Genomic DNA, 17,732 nt, shown 5'->3' on the forward strand with positions numbered 1-17,732 from the left:
TTCAGCTGGTATGTGAAAAATTGGGTATAGGTCAACAAGAATGGCATAAAGGAGATTTAACCCAAAATGAGACAGATGGCTGTTATTTATTTTTGATTTAAAAATAAAAATACCATACACACTTTTCTTTGATAAAGTCAGTTGCTGTCCTTGTCAGTAATATTCATTCAGTCTTTTACTTCATGGATGTACTACATTGTTGTTATTTCATGGGACTTAATTCTTCAATGACCACTTTTTATTGGGTTACTCCAGGCTTGTCACTGAGGAAGGGACAGGATGCTGTCACCTTTTACTAACATTACAGCACCGTGATGATCCCTGCACCTGTAGAGATTCTACATTGTAGTATTTTTATTCCAGGACATCAGCTGCAGTCCACATGCTATTGCATTTCATTTGCTCATTTTAGAGACTTCTCATGAAAAAACTCTGTTGACTGTTGGCCATGTAGAAGAGTAAGAAAATACGAAAGCAGGGCTTTCGGAGAAAAGAAAGAATATCCATAAATATTAATCCTTCTTAACTTTGAATCTGTGATGTGTTCACAGGCAGTAGTGTCTATAATTTTCAGAGTAGGGGAATGGAGTAGGGGAATTTCTCAATGTGCTCACATATGTCTCTTAAGTGCTCAAATGTGTCCCTGACCATACAATTTCATTTTCTATCTATGTCCATTTCTGTTTCAACTAACAAGCTGGTGTTTGCTCTTTTAGTGAAAGAGATCTCTAGGACCATGAAAAGCCAATATCAACAATTATTGGTACTCTATAACTTATTTAGGGAAGTATCACAAAATGGAAAATGATGAAATAGATCACGTTTGGGATAAAAACGAAACACATTTGCAAAGTTAACTACAAATTGTATTCTAATGGATTCTCACCACTAATTTTAGACAAAAAACCTTCCCCATTTTTCACTTTGCATCTCTCAAGAGTGTCCTCTCTTCCCTTAAGGTACGGAGACCAGGTGATGTTATTATTACCGACCCTCACTTGCCTACTGATAATGCAAATTACTTACCTCTTGCATCCTTTAATCAATATTTCCAATATATACCCTCCAATAGTTGGAATTCCCAACTTATGTATAATTTAAAGAGTTTTGAAGGGTGCTAAAAAATCTGTCTCTCATCACAGACACCTGCTATTCACTAGTATACATATTTTGGAGCACTAAAAACACTCTTGCAAGATTAGCCTATTTAATTCTGGGGCAGGTGCAAGTGAAGCACAGCCCTGTGTTAGTTTGAGTCTGAAGAATGTGGTAGGCATTGTTCTTGGATAAGATCCACTGTAAAAAGGGGGAAATGATTTTTTTTTGTGTGTGCCGGGGATCAAACTCATGACCTCACACTTGCCAGGCAGGCATTTATGCCACTGAGCTAAATCCCGGGCCAGGAAATGATTCTTGAAAGTCTACAGTACTGTCATTATAGAGGCACTAAAAAAGTAATCTTAAGTGACAGGAGTGATGAATATGCCAATGAAAAGCAGGTGAGAGTTTATGCAATCCTGTAAATGACAGGGAACAATTAAGGCTTTAGGTATTAACATCATTACCTCAAAAAACAGAAAGAAAAGTGGTAATGCACATACCCGAATGTCAGGGTCATATCCTTCATTTCTGTTAGAACATAAGTTCTCAGAAATAGAAAAGTATTACATGAAGTTGTAGCATACTGATCCACTACTCACATTGAACAAGTCTTTCCTAGGAAATAGAAGACAGATTTCCTTCTAACAGCTACCTCTGAAACCACCACCCGGGATTACTCTGATAGCAAAATGCATTTCAGGATCTACTAAGGTATTGAAGCTGTCTGTATTTACTTTGATATTAAGTAGTTCATAGTGTTCTAACGTCATAAATTATCACTGTCCTGACACTCAAAAAATTAGAAAATCACTATACTTTCTAGGACCCATCCTACATCCCTCAAGAAAGTATCAGAAAAGAGTAAGTTACATTAGAGACACACAGAATGTTCTCAGACAGGACCAAGAAGGAGACTTGTCCGTTGTTGTAAGTTAGTGATGGCAAACCTTTTAGAGACTTGAGTACCCAAACTACAACTCAGAGCCAAGTTAAGTATGACAAAGTAACCACAATTAATTGCAAAATGAATGAAGCCTCCTCCATAAATGCTTGCTTGCCTGCTTGCTTTCCTTCCTTCCTTCTTTCTGTAGTAGGACTTGAAGTATCTTCACACTGAGCTATTTGCTCAGCTTTTAAAATACTGATTTATAGACAGCATCTCTCTGAGTTGCTAAATTTGCCAAGGCTAGGCTTGAACCCAGCCTCACAGAGTGAAAGGATTATAGGCATATGCCACCATACCTTGCTTAGGAATGAATTTTTTAAAAACAAATACAGCCCTTGAATATCACCCAGTGCATCTGTTGCTTAATCAAAGATGGTCATCATTTCAAATCTATGCATACATACACAGAAAACTCCCAAATAGCAAAATGGGGCAAGCTTTTTATTCTTCATTATTTCCTCTTGTAAAAAATTAACATCAGCTCATATATTTTGCAAAGATTCCTAGGAAACGCTTGACTGGAATTCAAGAGAATGATGTGTGATGTGTCCCCATGTTTTAACTGAAACTGTATGGAATCTGTTAGATCTCCCTGGGGTCAGGATATGTAGTATCCTATGGTCTCCTGGTGGGAGTGCACCTGTATGCAGGACCCTAGCTTCTGAAAAGCCCATGTGACGTATGAGGTCATAAACATTTGCTCTTGGGCTGAAGTTTCTATAAATAAATTCCCATTCTTTTAAATGAGAGGGATTTTGAGGATAGAGCCCTTTCAAAAATCAAAAATTTGTACCTTCTAATTAAGATGCTGCCAGTATCAGCCTATGTCAGCTGTCAATTTTAAGTCCCTTTGCTCTCCAGAAAAATACATACCCTACCAGCACATGAAGGTCCTGGTGTGTTTACTCGACTCTCTTGACTAGTCATGCACACACCGACTCTGACAGTGCTTTGTTAAGTATTAATACCTATTCCAGTTAGAGAGAGTTAAGCTTTACCCAAAATATAGCAAACTGCAAAGATAAGCAGAAATGCTCTAGAGATAAGCAGACCACCAAGAATGATCCACTGTCTCCATTAAAACCTTTCTTTTTGCTGCTTCTCTTGTCCTTAGAGAACCTGTGATATGGGATCTTTTTGTTACTTGTATCTCCTTCTGATCCTTTGACAAGAACACGGGAATAATTATAGGATGACTAATTTTCAGAAACAAAGTGTGGATCTGAAAATCCTCAAATGTCTGGAACTGCACTCAACACAGTTACATATCAAAGACTCCTCAAAAGACTCAAAGGCGGGCATCTATAAACTTGCTTTGAGGACAGGACTTCTGAGCTCTATATACTTTAAGGTCCATATGTCCTTCCTTTTTGATGGTCTTTAATTGTCACATACTTCCAGACAGTGTGAGTGCTGGGCTCTGGTTTGGGAGGAGAACAGTGATACAGTTTCTAGGCCTACATGAAAACCTGAAATGACAAACTGACCAAATGTTGACATACAGAGGTTGGAAATCAAGGCACTATCTTTATGTTAAGCTCAATAGCTTTATAAACAACAGAAAGGTGAGGAGTTTGTTGGCTTGCAGACTTTTGTGGGCAGTTCGCTGAGTAACTCTGAATATTAATTAAGCAATTATAACTGATTTATTGACTGTCTTGATTTAAATTTATATTGTCATAACTTGTAATCCATTTATTTTCATGCTATCAGGAAACCACATTAATAATTTCCTTTGTAAATGAATCCGTCATAGAGAACCTTTTAAGAGTAAGAACCATGTAAATTTAGAAAGTTGAAAATATTCACATTCCTTCACAGAAGATAATTGACAGCTAGGTTTAAAAGATGTGAATTGATTTATTAGGGCAAAATGTTTGAAGACGTGGAAGTAGCAAAATGCAATCAGAGATGAAGGTACTCTGAACATAGACTCTTGATTACACTGGGAAGAGAACCTAGCTTAAGTTCTTTTTTTTTTTTTTTTTTTTTGTCTTTTTCATTTTTATCGGTACCGGGGATCGAACTCACGACTGCCTGCTTGCAAGGCAGGTGCTTATGCCACTGAGCTAAATCCCCAGCCCCCTAGCTTAAGTTCTAAGTTGAGATTTTTCATATACAACAATGCACTTGCTGTTGTTTCCTTTACTACAAGCTATATGAGCCAGTGTATACATCAGTTAACACTGGGAATGTCTCATTAAAGGTCTTTAAAGATACCAAAATATGCTTCTGCTTGGCCTATTTTCCAAGTTACAAAAGGAGACACAGAGCTGACATACACGAATGTGCTTTTTAGAGATAAACAAATGACACATGTGCAAGAAGGCCGTCCTGGAAATCCTGAGGCATATGGTGTCACACGCCTCATAGATCGGGTGTGACTGTTCAGACAGAAGTGAGGAGGAGAGGAAGGAGAAGAAAAGAGTGAAACCTCAGAGATGGATGAACAAAGAGGGATGTACACATAACGGAGAACAAATGTTCCAAATATTTTGAATTCCACATGGCTAGGAGAAATGTTTGGTCAACTCCTGTTTTTTGGTGAAAGCAACTAAGAAACCTAGTTTCCGCACTGAGAGTTTTATTGAGTGATTCAGACCGTGTATGTGATTAATTTCTTTAGGAAAGTGCAAGAAGATTAAGAAATGATAAACAAAAATGTGATCCTTTGCAAAATATCAACTTTGCCAAACAAGTTCTTGGAGATGCCAAAGGATCACTGAAGTGTTAGTAACAAAATGCAACGAGTACAAGGCACTGGTAATATTTTCCAGGAGATAAAGAAATAAAAGAAGCAGAGGTTACTTCACAAATCACATTTTGAGCAGACTGAGAACCTATAGCATTATATCTGGCTTTTCTATTACATCTGGCTTTAACAAAGTTAGACACACAATAAAACCCAAAGCTTCTGGCTGTCATCTAGGAAAGAAGGCTGGATGTCAGGAGCTTTGAGGCAGCTGCCCCATCCTTTGGACTCTAGTCCACAATGTTCTCAATAGCTAGACTGAGGGTAGAGGTACTATTCACCTAATATCAGCCCCATTGATTTGGGATATTAGTGATCATGTGATGGTCTAGCCCATTTTAGAGAGGAGGGAGGAAATGAATTTGTCATTTTAGTTATTGTACTTTAATGATCTGGTAAAAGTCTTTTGGCACATACTTATTTCATTAAGGCACTCATGGAGTATGTTTTGCTGTGAGAATGATTTTTTAAAAATCCAGCAAGGTGTCATGTGTTACTAATCAGCCTCGTAATACACTACTTCTGGAATTGTTGGCACGACCTAGAAAAAAAAAGTTGGCTCAGCAAACTTCTCAACACAAACCCTCAAATCAAGGAGAGCCTAGAGAGAGGTATTTTAAGTCCTAAAAGCAAATCATCTTCAACCTAGATTAATGTACCCTGCAAAACTATCTTTCAAATTCAGTGGAGAAATAAGATACTTCCATACTTCAGAACTGAAGAATTTCATGACCACCAAAATAGTTCCATAGAATGCTTTGAAGGATACATGAGAAAGACATAATGAAAACCACAAACACATGGACACGCTTAGAAAGACACTGCCATACAGCATTAGCAGCTAACAGAAGAAAAAGATGGGAAATTGACAATAGGAAAATAACATGAAAAAGGTAAGTCAATACATTATCAGTTACAACCATTAATGTAAGTGGTCTCACCATCAACTTAAAGAGGCAGACTGGCAGAACGGATCAAGAATATGCTGCATTCAAGACACATTTAAAAAGAAATTCATAGACTAAAAGTCAATGAATGGAAAACAATTCTCCATGTCACAGGAACCCACAAAAAAAGAAGGGGTTGCTGTTCTATTTGTAGATGCTGTGAACTTTAAGTCAAAACTGATCAGAAGACACAAGGAAGGTGACTACATAGGGGAAAAAAATCCAAGAAGAGATAAAAATCATAAACATATATGCACCAACACCAGTACCCCCAACTACATAAAACAAGTATTAACAGACATGAATAACCAAAAATGCACTAAAGAACCTTAATACTCTCCCTCTCACAAACAGATCGACCAGACCAAAAAAAAAAAAAAAAGAACAAAAAAATTAAACTAAGCCTGTGAACAAATGTACTTGCTAGATGCCTAGAGAATGTCCCACTCCAAAACATTAGAACTTATATTCGTCTCAGCTGCTCATGGGACATTCTCCAAAACAGACCACATACTAGCCCACAAAACATATTTAAGTAAATGCAGAGCAATTATAATCACTCCTTTCACATTATCTGACCACAGTAAAATGAAACTGGAAATCAACAAGTCTCTCTCCTCTTTTTTTTATCGGTACCGAGGATTGAACTCATGACCGCACACTTGCAAGGCAGGTGCTTATCCAACTGAGCTAAATCCCCAGCACCAAAACTGGAAATCAAAAACAAATCACAAAAACTGCATAAACACATGGAAATTAAACAACACACTCCTGAAAACCAAGGAGTTAAACATGAAATTACACAGTATGTACAATTAAACAATAATGTTGACACAACATATCAAAACTTATGGGACACAAAGCAGTCCTAAGCGAAATTTACAGCAATAAACTCTCATATGAGGAAACCAAAAGGAGCTCAAATAAACAACTTAATGTTGAACCTCAATCCTCTAGAAAAAGAACAAATCAAACCCAGGGCTATATGAGGAAGGAAATTATAAAGAATAAAAATTAACGCAATAATAATTGAAAAAACAACATAAAGAATCAAGGAATTGAAAAGTTGGTTCTTTGAAAGAATTAATAAAATTAATAAAGCATTAGGCAACCTCATCAAAGAGAGGAAAGAAAAAACAAAAAAAAAGTAATTAGGTATGAAAAGGAACAAATCACATTTCCTACAGAAATTCAAAAGATCATTAATACCTACTATGAGAACCTATATTCTAATAACATGAAAAAAAAGAATGTACACATTCCTAGACAAAAATCTAATTGCCAAAATGAAATCAAGAGATACATAAATTCTAACTAATCTGATACTAGCCAGTGAAATTGAAAATATAATTAAAATTTACCAATGGATTCACGAGTAAATTTACCTGATGGATTCACGAGTAAATGCAACAAGAAATTTAAAGAAGAATGAATGCCAGTAATGCTGAAACTCTTTTAAGCAAATTGTAAGGGAAGCAGTACTTCCAAAATCATTTCTAGAAGCAAGTACTCCCCTGATTCCAAAATTGAAGCAAAACCTAACTAAAACAGGAAACTACAAGCCACTTTCCCTAATGAACATAGATGCAAAAATCCTCAGTAAGATACTGGCAAACAGAATGTAACAAATGAAGATTATTCACCATGATCAAGCTTGATACATACTAGAGATGCAAGGATGGCTTAACATATGCAAATCAATAAATGTCATAAACCATATTAATATAACCAAAGACAGAAATCACAGGATCATCTCAATAGATGCACAAAAAGCTACTGACAAATGTCCAACACTCATTCATGATTAAAAAAAAATCCTACAGAAAATTGGAATACAGGGCCTTTAACTTAATCTGAAAAAAAAAACCATCTCTGACAAACTAATAGCTAACATCATACTAAATGATCAGAAACTTAAAACTTTCATTCTACAATCAGGAACAAGATGAGGATGTCCACTGCCACCTCTGCTATTCAGCATAGTTCTGCAAACATTAACTAGAGCAATTAGATAAGAGAAAGAAATGAATAAGGATAGGACAGAAAGATAAATTATCACTATTTGCAGATGACATGATACTCTACATAGAAGACCTAAAAAGTTCCTCCTAAGACTTACAGACTTAATATCTAAATTCAGTAGTGTAGCTGGAGATAAAATCAGCACTCAAAAATCAATAGAGTTCCTGCATAGAAGCAAGAAACTCAGAGAAGAGACATTAGGGAAACTGCATGCTTTTGTAATAGCAATTAAAAAGGGAAGTGCTTAGGAATCTATACATTGAAAAGTACAGTACTCTGAAAAAGAAGACTGAAGAAAATACCAGAAAATGGAAAGATATCCTTTGATCTTGGGTAGGAAGAATCAATGTAGTGAAAATGGCCATACTCCCACAACTGTTATACAGGTTTAATGCAATCCCAATTAAAATACCATTAGCTTGCTGCTAAAAACTAGAGAAAATTCTTTAAAATTCATGTGGAACCAGAAGAGACCTACAATAGCAAACAGAATTCTGGGCAACAAAGACAAGGTAGGGGCATCACAATCCCTGACTTGAAATTATACCACAAATCTACTGTGATAAAATAGGTAGGGTATTGGCAAAAACAAAACAAAACAACCAGACCTGAGGATCAGTGAAACAGATTAGAACATGAAGACACAACTACACACACAGTAGACAATCTTGTTTTGAAAAAGGGACCAAATATGTTCCCTGGAAAAAGATAGTCTCTTTAATAAATAGTGCTGGAAAAACAGGCTTTTCACATGCTAGAGACTAAACGTAGACTATATCTATCACCATGCACTAAAGTCAAAATGGGTTAAAGATCTAAATATTAAACACTAAATCTACTGCAAGAGACAAGTGTACACAGAAACTTCATGAACAAAACCCAGACTGCATAGGAAATACAACAAAGAATGAACAATGTGATCTCACCTTATTAAAAAGTTCTTGCACAAAAACAAAAAAATGAACAAAGTGAAAGGAAAACCTACAGAATGGAAAAAAAAATTATAGCCAGTATTCCCTCAAACAAAGGACTTACATCTAAGACATATGAAGAACTGAAAAAAAAAAAATTAGGCCACCAAAATACAAAGGCTCAACTCAAAAATGGGTATCTAAGATGTATACACACCCCTCAGATAAAGAACTACACATGGCAAATACACACATAACAAATGTTCAGTATCGTTGGTGATTTGAGAGACATAAATTAAAACAACACCAAGATTCCATCTCACCCCAGAAAAAATGGCCATTAAGAAAAAAGTCAACTAATAACAAATGCTGGCAGGGCGGAGAAGAAAAAGGAACCATTCTCCACTGTTGGTGCAGGGGTAGGCGGAGGAAATCAGTGTAGAGATTTTTTTAAAAAACTAGGGACTAGAGATCCCATTTGACCCAGCTATTCTCCTTCTGGGTATCTTTTAGAAGAATTGAATGCATCATACCACAGTGATACAATATGTGCCCATGTTTATACCAGCATGATTTGTAATAGCTGAATGTCAGAAACAACCCAAATGCCCATCAACTGAGTAATTTGTAAAGAGATGTGGGTTTTTTTTTTATAATGGAAAACTACTGAGCCATAAAGTAAGATAAACTCGATACTTACAGGTAAATGGATGTGAGACCATATTCTTAAGTGAAATAAACCATACCCACATGTGTAAGCATTGTACTATCTCAGAAGTGTGGGAATCTGAAAGACTAAACAAGATCCAAAATGTACAATATGTATTGTGAAGAGGGAAGAAACTATTGAAAAGAAAAGAAAACTGTAAAGGGAGAAAGTAACAAAGGGAACAGGAAAAAAATAAATATATGCAAGACAGTGAAGGTAGGTATACCCCTGGTTTCTCTTGGTCCATTCAGGAGAAAGTTTTGTGCTAGTAATTTTCTGGCCAATGTTTCATGCCTATATCTTGTACTCTGAACAACTAGTGTGAACATAACAATACACAATGTATTGACTATTGTCACTGTCCTACTAGGCTGTTTTGAAGCTGTCTTGTATTTTTATTTATTTTTCCTGTTTAAATTTTTTTTAAAAAAGAAATCCTATCATCAGCTAGGTTAAATTCCCAACAATTTAAGAATTTACTGTTGATTTGATTAGGAAAAAGACCAACAATCAAAAGGGAAAATTGGCAAAATATACAGAAAAAAATCAAAACAAAATACTCAACAGTTTCACGTTCTCAATGAAGTATTACACTTAAAATTATGCTGACCCATTTCTCCTTCATCCATGAAGTTACAAAAAGGCCAAAATACAGCAGGCACGCTGCAGAGAGTAGAACAGGCATTCTCATGTACTGCTCACAGAAACCGCCCTGAGTCCCCACAGAGCCAGGTAATTTGGCAGCATCCATCTAAACTGCAGTCTAGGCACCCTGTGATGCCACTAATTCCTTTCTTCCCTCCTCCTTTTTCTTCTTTCTTTCTTTTTCTCTCTCTCTTCCTTCCCTCCCTTCTTCCTTCCCTCCCTCCCGTCCTTCCTTCCTTCCTTTGTTCCTTCTTTTGTGTTGGGGATTGAACCCAGGACCTTGTGCATGCAAGGTAAGAGCTCTACCAATCTGCAGACCTATGCAGCTAATTTCTTTATTTTATCCCACAGTTATACACTTGCAGAATGACATATAAAGAAAGTTATGACATATAAAGAAAGTTATTGCTTGGAACTATATTGTTTGATGCACTCGAAAGACAGCCTCAGGAGGCTGCTCAAGAAAATCCTAACACACCTGCCAAAAACACATCAGGCTTTTTTGGAAAATATATAGAGAAAAATCACACTAAATAAAAAAAAAATGAAAGCAAGGTACAATAGTGTTGCATCCAGCATTTTATTGAAAGGGGAAATAGGTCTATTTATACTTGTTTTTATATACTGTCATTTCTGAAAGATTAGTAACTATTGATAGTGGCTACCTATTTGTGAGGCCAAGGGCAAGGTGCTGGAGGGAGACATACATAACAATGTATGTCATTTTGAAATGAGTCCAATATCGCCTATTTAAAACTTAAATTAGCTTTTTAGAGAACTAAACTTTTGGTTTTTTTTTTTTTTTTTTGGTAGTACTGGTGCTCTACCACTGAGCTACATCAGAAGCTACCTTTCCCTACTCCCTGCCCTCTCTGAGACAGGGTCTGGCTAAGTGGCCCAGGTGGAACTTAATTTTATGCCCCATGGTGTTTTGCAATAATGGCATATGCTGTCACTCCAGGTGAGACTTGAGTTTTATAGCTTTTCTTGTATCCTTCACTCCTGATAATCAATGTTAGTGATTTGAGGTATTCTATCTGCTCTTTGCTTAATGGAATTAGGTATCCTTTCCTGCTGCTGGGCAGGGCTAAGATGAGTGCTAGGAATCAAAGCAATAAAACCTAAGGCCTCCTCAAATTCCTAGGCAGGAAGTCCTTAACAGTTCTTGTAGCTGTGGAAGGGTTGCTACTGAGGCATATTGGGGAATCTTGGCACACCTAGTTTGGCTTTTGCATGGAAGTGGAGGGAAAGGGGGTGCACATAAAAAGGACAGAAGAAGGTAAAAGTGGCAGGGAGGAAAGCTGGTGCAAGACCTTGCCATGATGCATCCCTGCTTTTCTTGAAGAAGGAGAAGGGTGGGAAAGAATTCCTCCTAGAAGGAGGACTGAAGATGAGACTGGGCCAGAGGCAGCAGTCAAGAGCACCTGGGAGAGTAGAAGCTGGCTTTAGGTGATGGCACATCACCTAACTCTACAGACCAGCAGGATGAATGGGGAATTGTAGGTTCTGGGGTCAGAGGCTGGCAGGGTGTCCCAGTAAGGAAAAGCAGAAACTTGGGGCTCCTTAAGGACAGATCTCCATCTGGTCCTTGTCTCCTACATGAAATGCCTAGCACAGCACTGAATGGGGAGTGGGGGATGCTTAGGACTCAGATGGATGGGTCGTCACAGCTCACCAGACCAGTAGGGTGGCTCAGCAAAATACTTTACCTCCTCAGAGGCTCTGTTCTTAACCTAGTCAATCGGGCCGCACATTCTACACACGAAGCATCATATGTAGGCTGCCTTAACTTATCATCACAGAAATCCTATGAAGAGGAACTTACTGATAGAACTATTTCTTTAAATGAGGCAGAGAAGGCTTCCTTAAAACTAGGAAGTGTTATAGCTGTAGTTAGAACATATATGTCTCTGAATGTAAATCTTTCCTTTGTAGTTGCTACCCTACTGTAAAAGTAATAAATTGGGCAGAGGACATAGATCAGTAGTAGAGTGCTCTTGTAGCATATGCAGGATCCTGAATTTGAGTCCCAAAAGTGCCAAAAAAGAACAAACAAACACACTAAAACAAACACTCCAACAAAAACCTATACTAAAAATAATATGAGTCATAGTCATGTAGATTTTGTAAGTACTTGCTGTTTACTGAATGGTTCTCAAGTCTAAGGCCCACATGAAACTGATCTGCGATTCTGTTCCTCACAATCAGAGAAGACACCAGAGGGTCTGAGTGCTCTGTAATAACAAATACAGTCTCTATGCATTCTCAGGTGATCAAAACTATGACTGGGACAAGTCCTATTCCATGGTGGAAGCCAAACACATTAAGGAGATGGTCTACCAGGTTACTGTATTTCTATCACTTTTGGGGAGACTTAGAAATTGGATGTGCATTTATCTTTGTGCTGCTGACTAAAGAAGGCTGGCTATTAAAAGTACCACAGTAAAGAAGCATTCTAATGGGACTTGGTAGTAACCATAAGGTTCAAGTGATGTCTAAGGGCTCTCTCAATTCAAGATCTTATTAGTTTTACTTTTGGAATTTTGAAAATGCATTAGAAATAAAAAACATCAGTATGAAAAACAGACCATAAAAACAAATTAGTCCTAGTAAACATTTCTTTACAACATGCCACCATTGTACAGCATAAAATAAAGATCATGGACTTTCTCATTAAATTGTCATAATTCCTGTACTATACACCTTCTGATATCGCAGGTATATTTGATTATAATGGATAGATCAATTAGATATAAAATTATATCTCAATTATCTACAGTGAACAGAGACAAGTCATCCCATGTATAAATGTTGACTGTAAATTGGTTCATTGAAAGTAAAAAGGTACTACTCATTGCATGGTACAATAATGATTAGTAGTATTTTTTTAATTAAGGGGAAAAATTAAAAAAAATTAGCAGGATATATAATAGTAACTTTTTTTGATTTCCTATTAACTTGTTTTGAAGTCCTGTAATACTCCCACTATCTTGTTTTGACTGATCAGACTCTGTTCCATTCTGTATGATCTGAGGGTATAGTTTGAGGGTATAGGCAACTACTTTGAAGGCAATAAGATTCACTAAGATGCCCATTCTGGTTTGACTATTGTCTCCTTTGGAAGTCCTGTAATGTTTACAATGCTTAAGTTTTATTGGTCTTGTTCTCTACTGTTTTGTTCAACTTTATAATACATAATGAGATAGACAATTCTTTTTAAGGAAACAAAAGACATTATGGTAACCATTGTTGATAACCTTGTACTCTGTTTTTACATCATGTGCTATGTCTATCCTTGGTTTTGACTGACAGCTTTGTTTTGCCATATTTGACTTTATTCTCTCCCAAACAAACAAACAAACAAACAAACAAAAAAAGTAATAAGAACTAAGGAGTAATAAAACCCAAAATGTGTAAATTTTGTTGTAAAAAAGAGAAGGAAAAAAAGTGCTCTAAAAGATACAACAGCAAGTGTGTTTAGGGGGGTTAAATAGCTGACCATATTAATATTTTTGGTTGGATCATTGAACACAACTGTTTGCAGTCTCACTGTTTGAATGTCTACTTTGTATGCTGATACTGTGACTTGAGCAACTGTCTCTAAGATGATAATATGTAATCTATTAACTGGTGATTTCTTACTATTTTTTTTTCTTTTTTGTAGTTCTGTATTACTTGTACCCTTACACCGCTTTGTTTTGTTTTTTCTCTTTTTCCTTTTAAATAAAATTTAAAAAAAATAATGATTAGTAAATTACCCTACTCTTTCAATGTAAAAGAGTTTCCTATTAATATTACACAGGTTGCCTGTGATTAGCGTTATATAAATATTATCAACAGGTGCAAGTGTGGTGACTAAGACTATAGTCAAGTAATGATTTTTAACACATCTTATAAATCTTTCCAGGATGATAAGTTTTTGAAATATTTAGACTATCCACAATTCATGTGTTTTTACTGGTTTTTTTTTTTTTTTGGTAGTAGTAGGAGTTGAACCTAGGGCCAATGTGCTAAACTATATCCTCAACCCTTTTTAAAATTTTTGAGAAAGGGTCTTTTGATTCTCCAGCCTGAGTCTCCCAGAGTACTAGGATTACAGGCATGTACCCTGATGGCCAGATTGTTTTCACTTTTTTTCCCCTTAAATTCATCTTATTTTCTAGAGAAGCACATGGTATATATCCATATTTGTTCATTCATCCCCCTACTCTTAATCCAGAAACTATGTGTACATTTAAGTTTCCAAAAGTTATTTCTACTCAAAGGCTAAATGCATGCATTATGATTTTTTAACCAAAACTATAAAACATGCAAACATCTGAAATTTTGGATGCAGCACACATACATACACATAAACACAGAACACCCCTCCCATATATATTAATTGAGAAACAAAAACTTGCTCCCCGACCCACAAAACAAAGCAAAGCAAGCACCCACAGGGCATTCTGTAACTGGTATGAGCTACCCACAAGCTGAAGTGGCATTTGCAAGTCTTACTTTTGGGAGTTAGGGCAGAACAGGTGAGTGACAGCAGTCACGGTGTAGAAGACTTTAATCCCCATGGCAATAAAACACAAATTCAGCAAGCTGGTCATGGCCATTGAGACCTCCCCCTCACCTGCTCCCCTTCTCTCCTCTCACCCCAGAAGAAGGCACTTCACGGAAACGTCTGGGAAAGCCCTTGGACTTTATTTTGTTACACCCTCTAAATGGATAAAAAAAGAGAGAGAGAGAGAGAGAGAGAGAACAGGTGTAGAAGACAATATTTTCCATTGGCCAGCAAGGGTTCCAAACCATGCCCTCCCTCCCTCCCAACTGACACAGACATTCCCCCTTCCCTGGGCCTCAGGTGGGGTCTTCCCAAAAAGGGAAGCTCACACACAAGATGGATAGAAAGTCTGTATGCTGGTATAGGGAGAGGGAATCACTGTGCTTGCTCTTTAAAGCTCCTGGATGTCTCAGAGGGCCACACTGCCCTTGTCTTAAAGGGTCAGCTGTCACTGTTAACATCTCCCATTCGGATTCCTTGTTTTCCACCTTCAGCAAAGAGGATGCCTCCAGATCAGCACAGCTTGGTGGGATCCACTGGGGACCAAGAAACCATGTTGGGCTGTGGTCTTTTCCCCACACATTGCTGTTGTCTCTGGGCACCTACTTGCCCAATATACAACAGAGTGCAGGATACACAGAAGAACCATCTACGGGAGACAGGGGCAGCAATGGGCAAGCTTTTAGGATGGATTAAGTGGAAGATGGCCATAGTGTTCTACCCTCATAATCCCAGCATTCTGGGAGGTTGTGGCAAGAGGAGTGAATGTTCAAATGCAGCATGGGCAGATTAGTGATTTAATATGATTAGTGTCTAAAGACTGCAAATGTAAAACAACTAGTGATGTAGCTCAGGGACAAGGACTTGGTTTAAGTCCCTAGTGCCATCACCAAACAACGAAAAAATCCTATATCCAGTGTCCAAATAAAAGGTAAAGAACCACAGCATCTTTGATGTAATTTCATCAGAAGAGCACATGAAAGTGTCTAATTATATTTGACCTGCCTGCCCCCCCAAAAAATCCCTAGGGTTAGGGCTGTAGGATTCACACTGAAATGATTCCCACTAGTTCCTAACAGTGTTGCTACAGCAGTCAAGATGAACTCAGAGCACAGAGGGATTCTCTTTTGGGAGTGCTCAACTGTGAAGTCGGCAGGTGATTCCACTTAAGAGCCAATGCTTCCTCTTTGGGAAGCTTTATACTTGCAGGAACGAACATCTTATAATTTTTGAGTCAGGTTTTTCTACTCCTTTCAAACAAGCCGTCCTTTAGGTGTACTCTAATAATCATTAGGCTGTGTATTGAGTACAAGTGCTTGACCAGGAGCCAAAATCTGGAGAAATTACAACTGGAACCAAGGCCAAGGCGAGGGGGAAGGGACTGCTGTGGAACCAAGGCAAGGGGGAAGGGAGTGCTGTGGCTCAGGACTTCTCTTGTCCCTCTCCTGAGCACATCCAGGCACAAGGACCACAACTGTCCTCCAAATGGCAGGAATCTACCATGCAGCAAAGAACGCTAATCTGTAATGTTGGAATGATTATACAGATTTCCATAAAAACTTGCAATTTGCAGCTTCCTAAAATATTTAGACTTTTTCTCAACCCTTAGCCCTGTTCTAAATTCTGCCAGATTCACTCTTTCAGAAATTTTGGAGCAGAGCCGGTAGCTCCGCAGCTTTTTCTCACACATAATCAGAGGCTCTTACAACTACCACCTTTAACTGAAAGTGCTTTGCAGGGAAGCAAATAGCATACAAACAATAACTAATACCTGGAACAATTAGGGGGGTACCTCAGGAAACCTACAGAACCGTCTGCCCTGGGGGAGAATACTAAATTTTCAGAAATTCAAGGGTAGTTACTAACAAAAACTGACTAAACAAAGATAGAAGCAGCCTTCCCTTCCTGAAAAGGCAGCTTACTTTAAAAACCTGTCTGCCCACCACCTCCCTAACAGAACCAGTGCTGTCTTTTAAGTGCCATGGAGCATGTGTAAATGGCAACCTTTAGCTGTGCACCCCTCCCTGCTTTTGTCTGGTGACTGTGTCAGCCTGTTCAAGAGCTTTGGCAGGCAGCTCAAGGCCAACATGTCGGCAGGGGACCAGTTACTATAACAACGGACAGCTCTCCCAAATTCTGAAAGGCCCCCAAGTAGCCATTTGGGAAATTTTTAATGAGCAAAAGTTGCCTGGGATCGGTGGCATTAGCTGCCATGTGACCCAGATCCCCATGCACAGTTGTATGCAAAAGAAACAAAAATGTTCTCACCTCCAGAAATACCAGGGACCTCAAAGGCTGCCACACCCCAACTCTTCAGCGTCTCAGAACAAGACACTTTAACATCACAGTGTCATGATAAACTCAAACCCTCTGAGACAAGCCATGTTTTGGCATCATGAAGTGTGTATTTGCTTTCCTCACTGGTTTGACACACTGTCAGCCTTGGAAAAGCTGACTGGTAAAAATTATTCCTAATGACCAATGGAAACCTTGAAATATGGATGGCCACAGAGATGACTTCCAGAAAGAGATGAGCTGGACCGGCAGTCAGCAGTTTCAAAAGGAGGCAAAATGCCCAGAGCACTTGTCGTCTCGTGAGTGATCTGTCTGCAGGAAGGTGTTCACACAAAGCCACCCCAAAGCATGACTCAGAAGCTAGGATTTTGGTAGATGTAAGAACAGTTTTATATAAGTGTACCTTTTGCTTTCATTCTCTCACGACAACAGGACACTGAAGGCCTGGGACTGAACCCAGCCAGTGCCTTTGGACATGGACATGCAGCATCCCCTGGAAAGGATCTTGCGCCTCCTCATGAAAGTGGCTTCTGTTTTGCACATAAGAAGGGCAGTTTGAGGAGTCTATCCCCTTGGGATATCTAGGGTGCGCCAATGGAATGCCCTACACAGCTCTTCCACATAAGCATTAGTGCTTTCTATATTCTGTAAGAATACAGAATATATTGTACACTGTAAGAATCACAGTGCTTTCTGGCTTCTGTTCCTTTTCCTGCACCTTGGCTATGGTCAGTGTCCCTCCCAGAGCACACTGCTTTCTTTACAGGGATGCAGCCCAGGGGTGTGCAGATCCAGTTCCCCTCGATCCAGGGAGGAACAACAGCAAGGGCTGGGACTGGCCAACTGACAAAA

At 38.3% G+C, this 17,732-nt stretch overlaps 1 protein-coding gene across 4 annotated transcripts in view; it reads right to left on the reverse strand.

The window, feature by feature from the left end:
- Ptprg (protein tyrosine phosphatase receptor type G) overlaps positions 1-17,732 on the reverse strand; it is a 671,458-nt gene that overhangs the window by 68,880 nt on the left and 584,846 nt on the right. For 2 of the 4 annotated variants that reach the window (XM_003480132.4, XM_013143912.3), the window contains exon 14: positions 14,655-14,741. The exons of the other annotated variants lie outside the window; for them this stretch is intronic. In XM_003480132.4, the coding sequence (XP_003480180.2) occupies positions 14,655-14,741 (87 nt within the window). The remainder of the gene's footprint in view (positions 1-14,654; positions 14,742-17,732) is intronic. 4 annotated transcript variants of the gene reach the window in all.

This window comes from Cavia porcellus, unplaced genomic scaffold (genome assembly GCF_034190915.1).
Source record: "Cavia porcellus strain 051 isolate PalLab524CR breed Dunkin Hartley unplaced genomic scaffold, mCavPor4.1 scaffold_10, whole genome shotgun sequence".
In the NCBI taxonomy this organism is placed as follows: domain Eukaryota; kingdom Metazoa; phylum Chordata; class Mammalia; order Rodentia; family Caviidae; genus Cavia; species Cavia porcellus.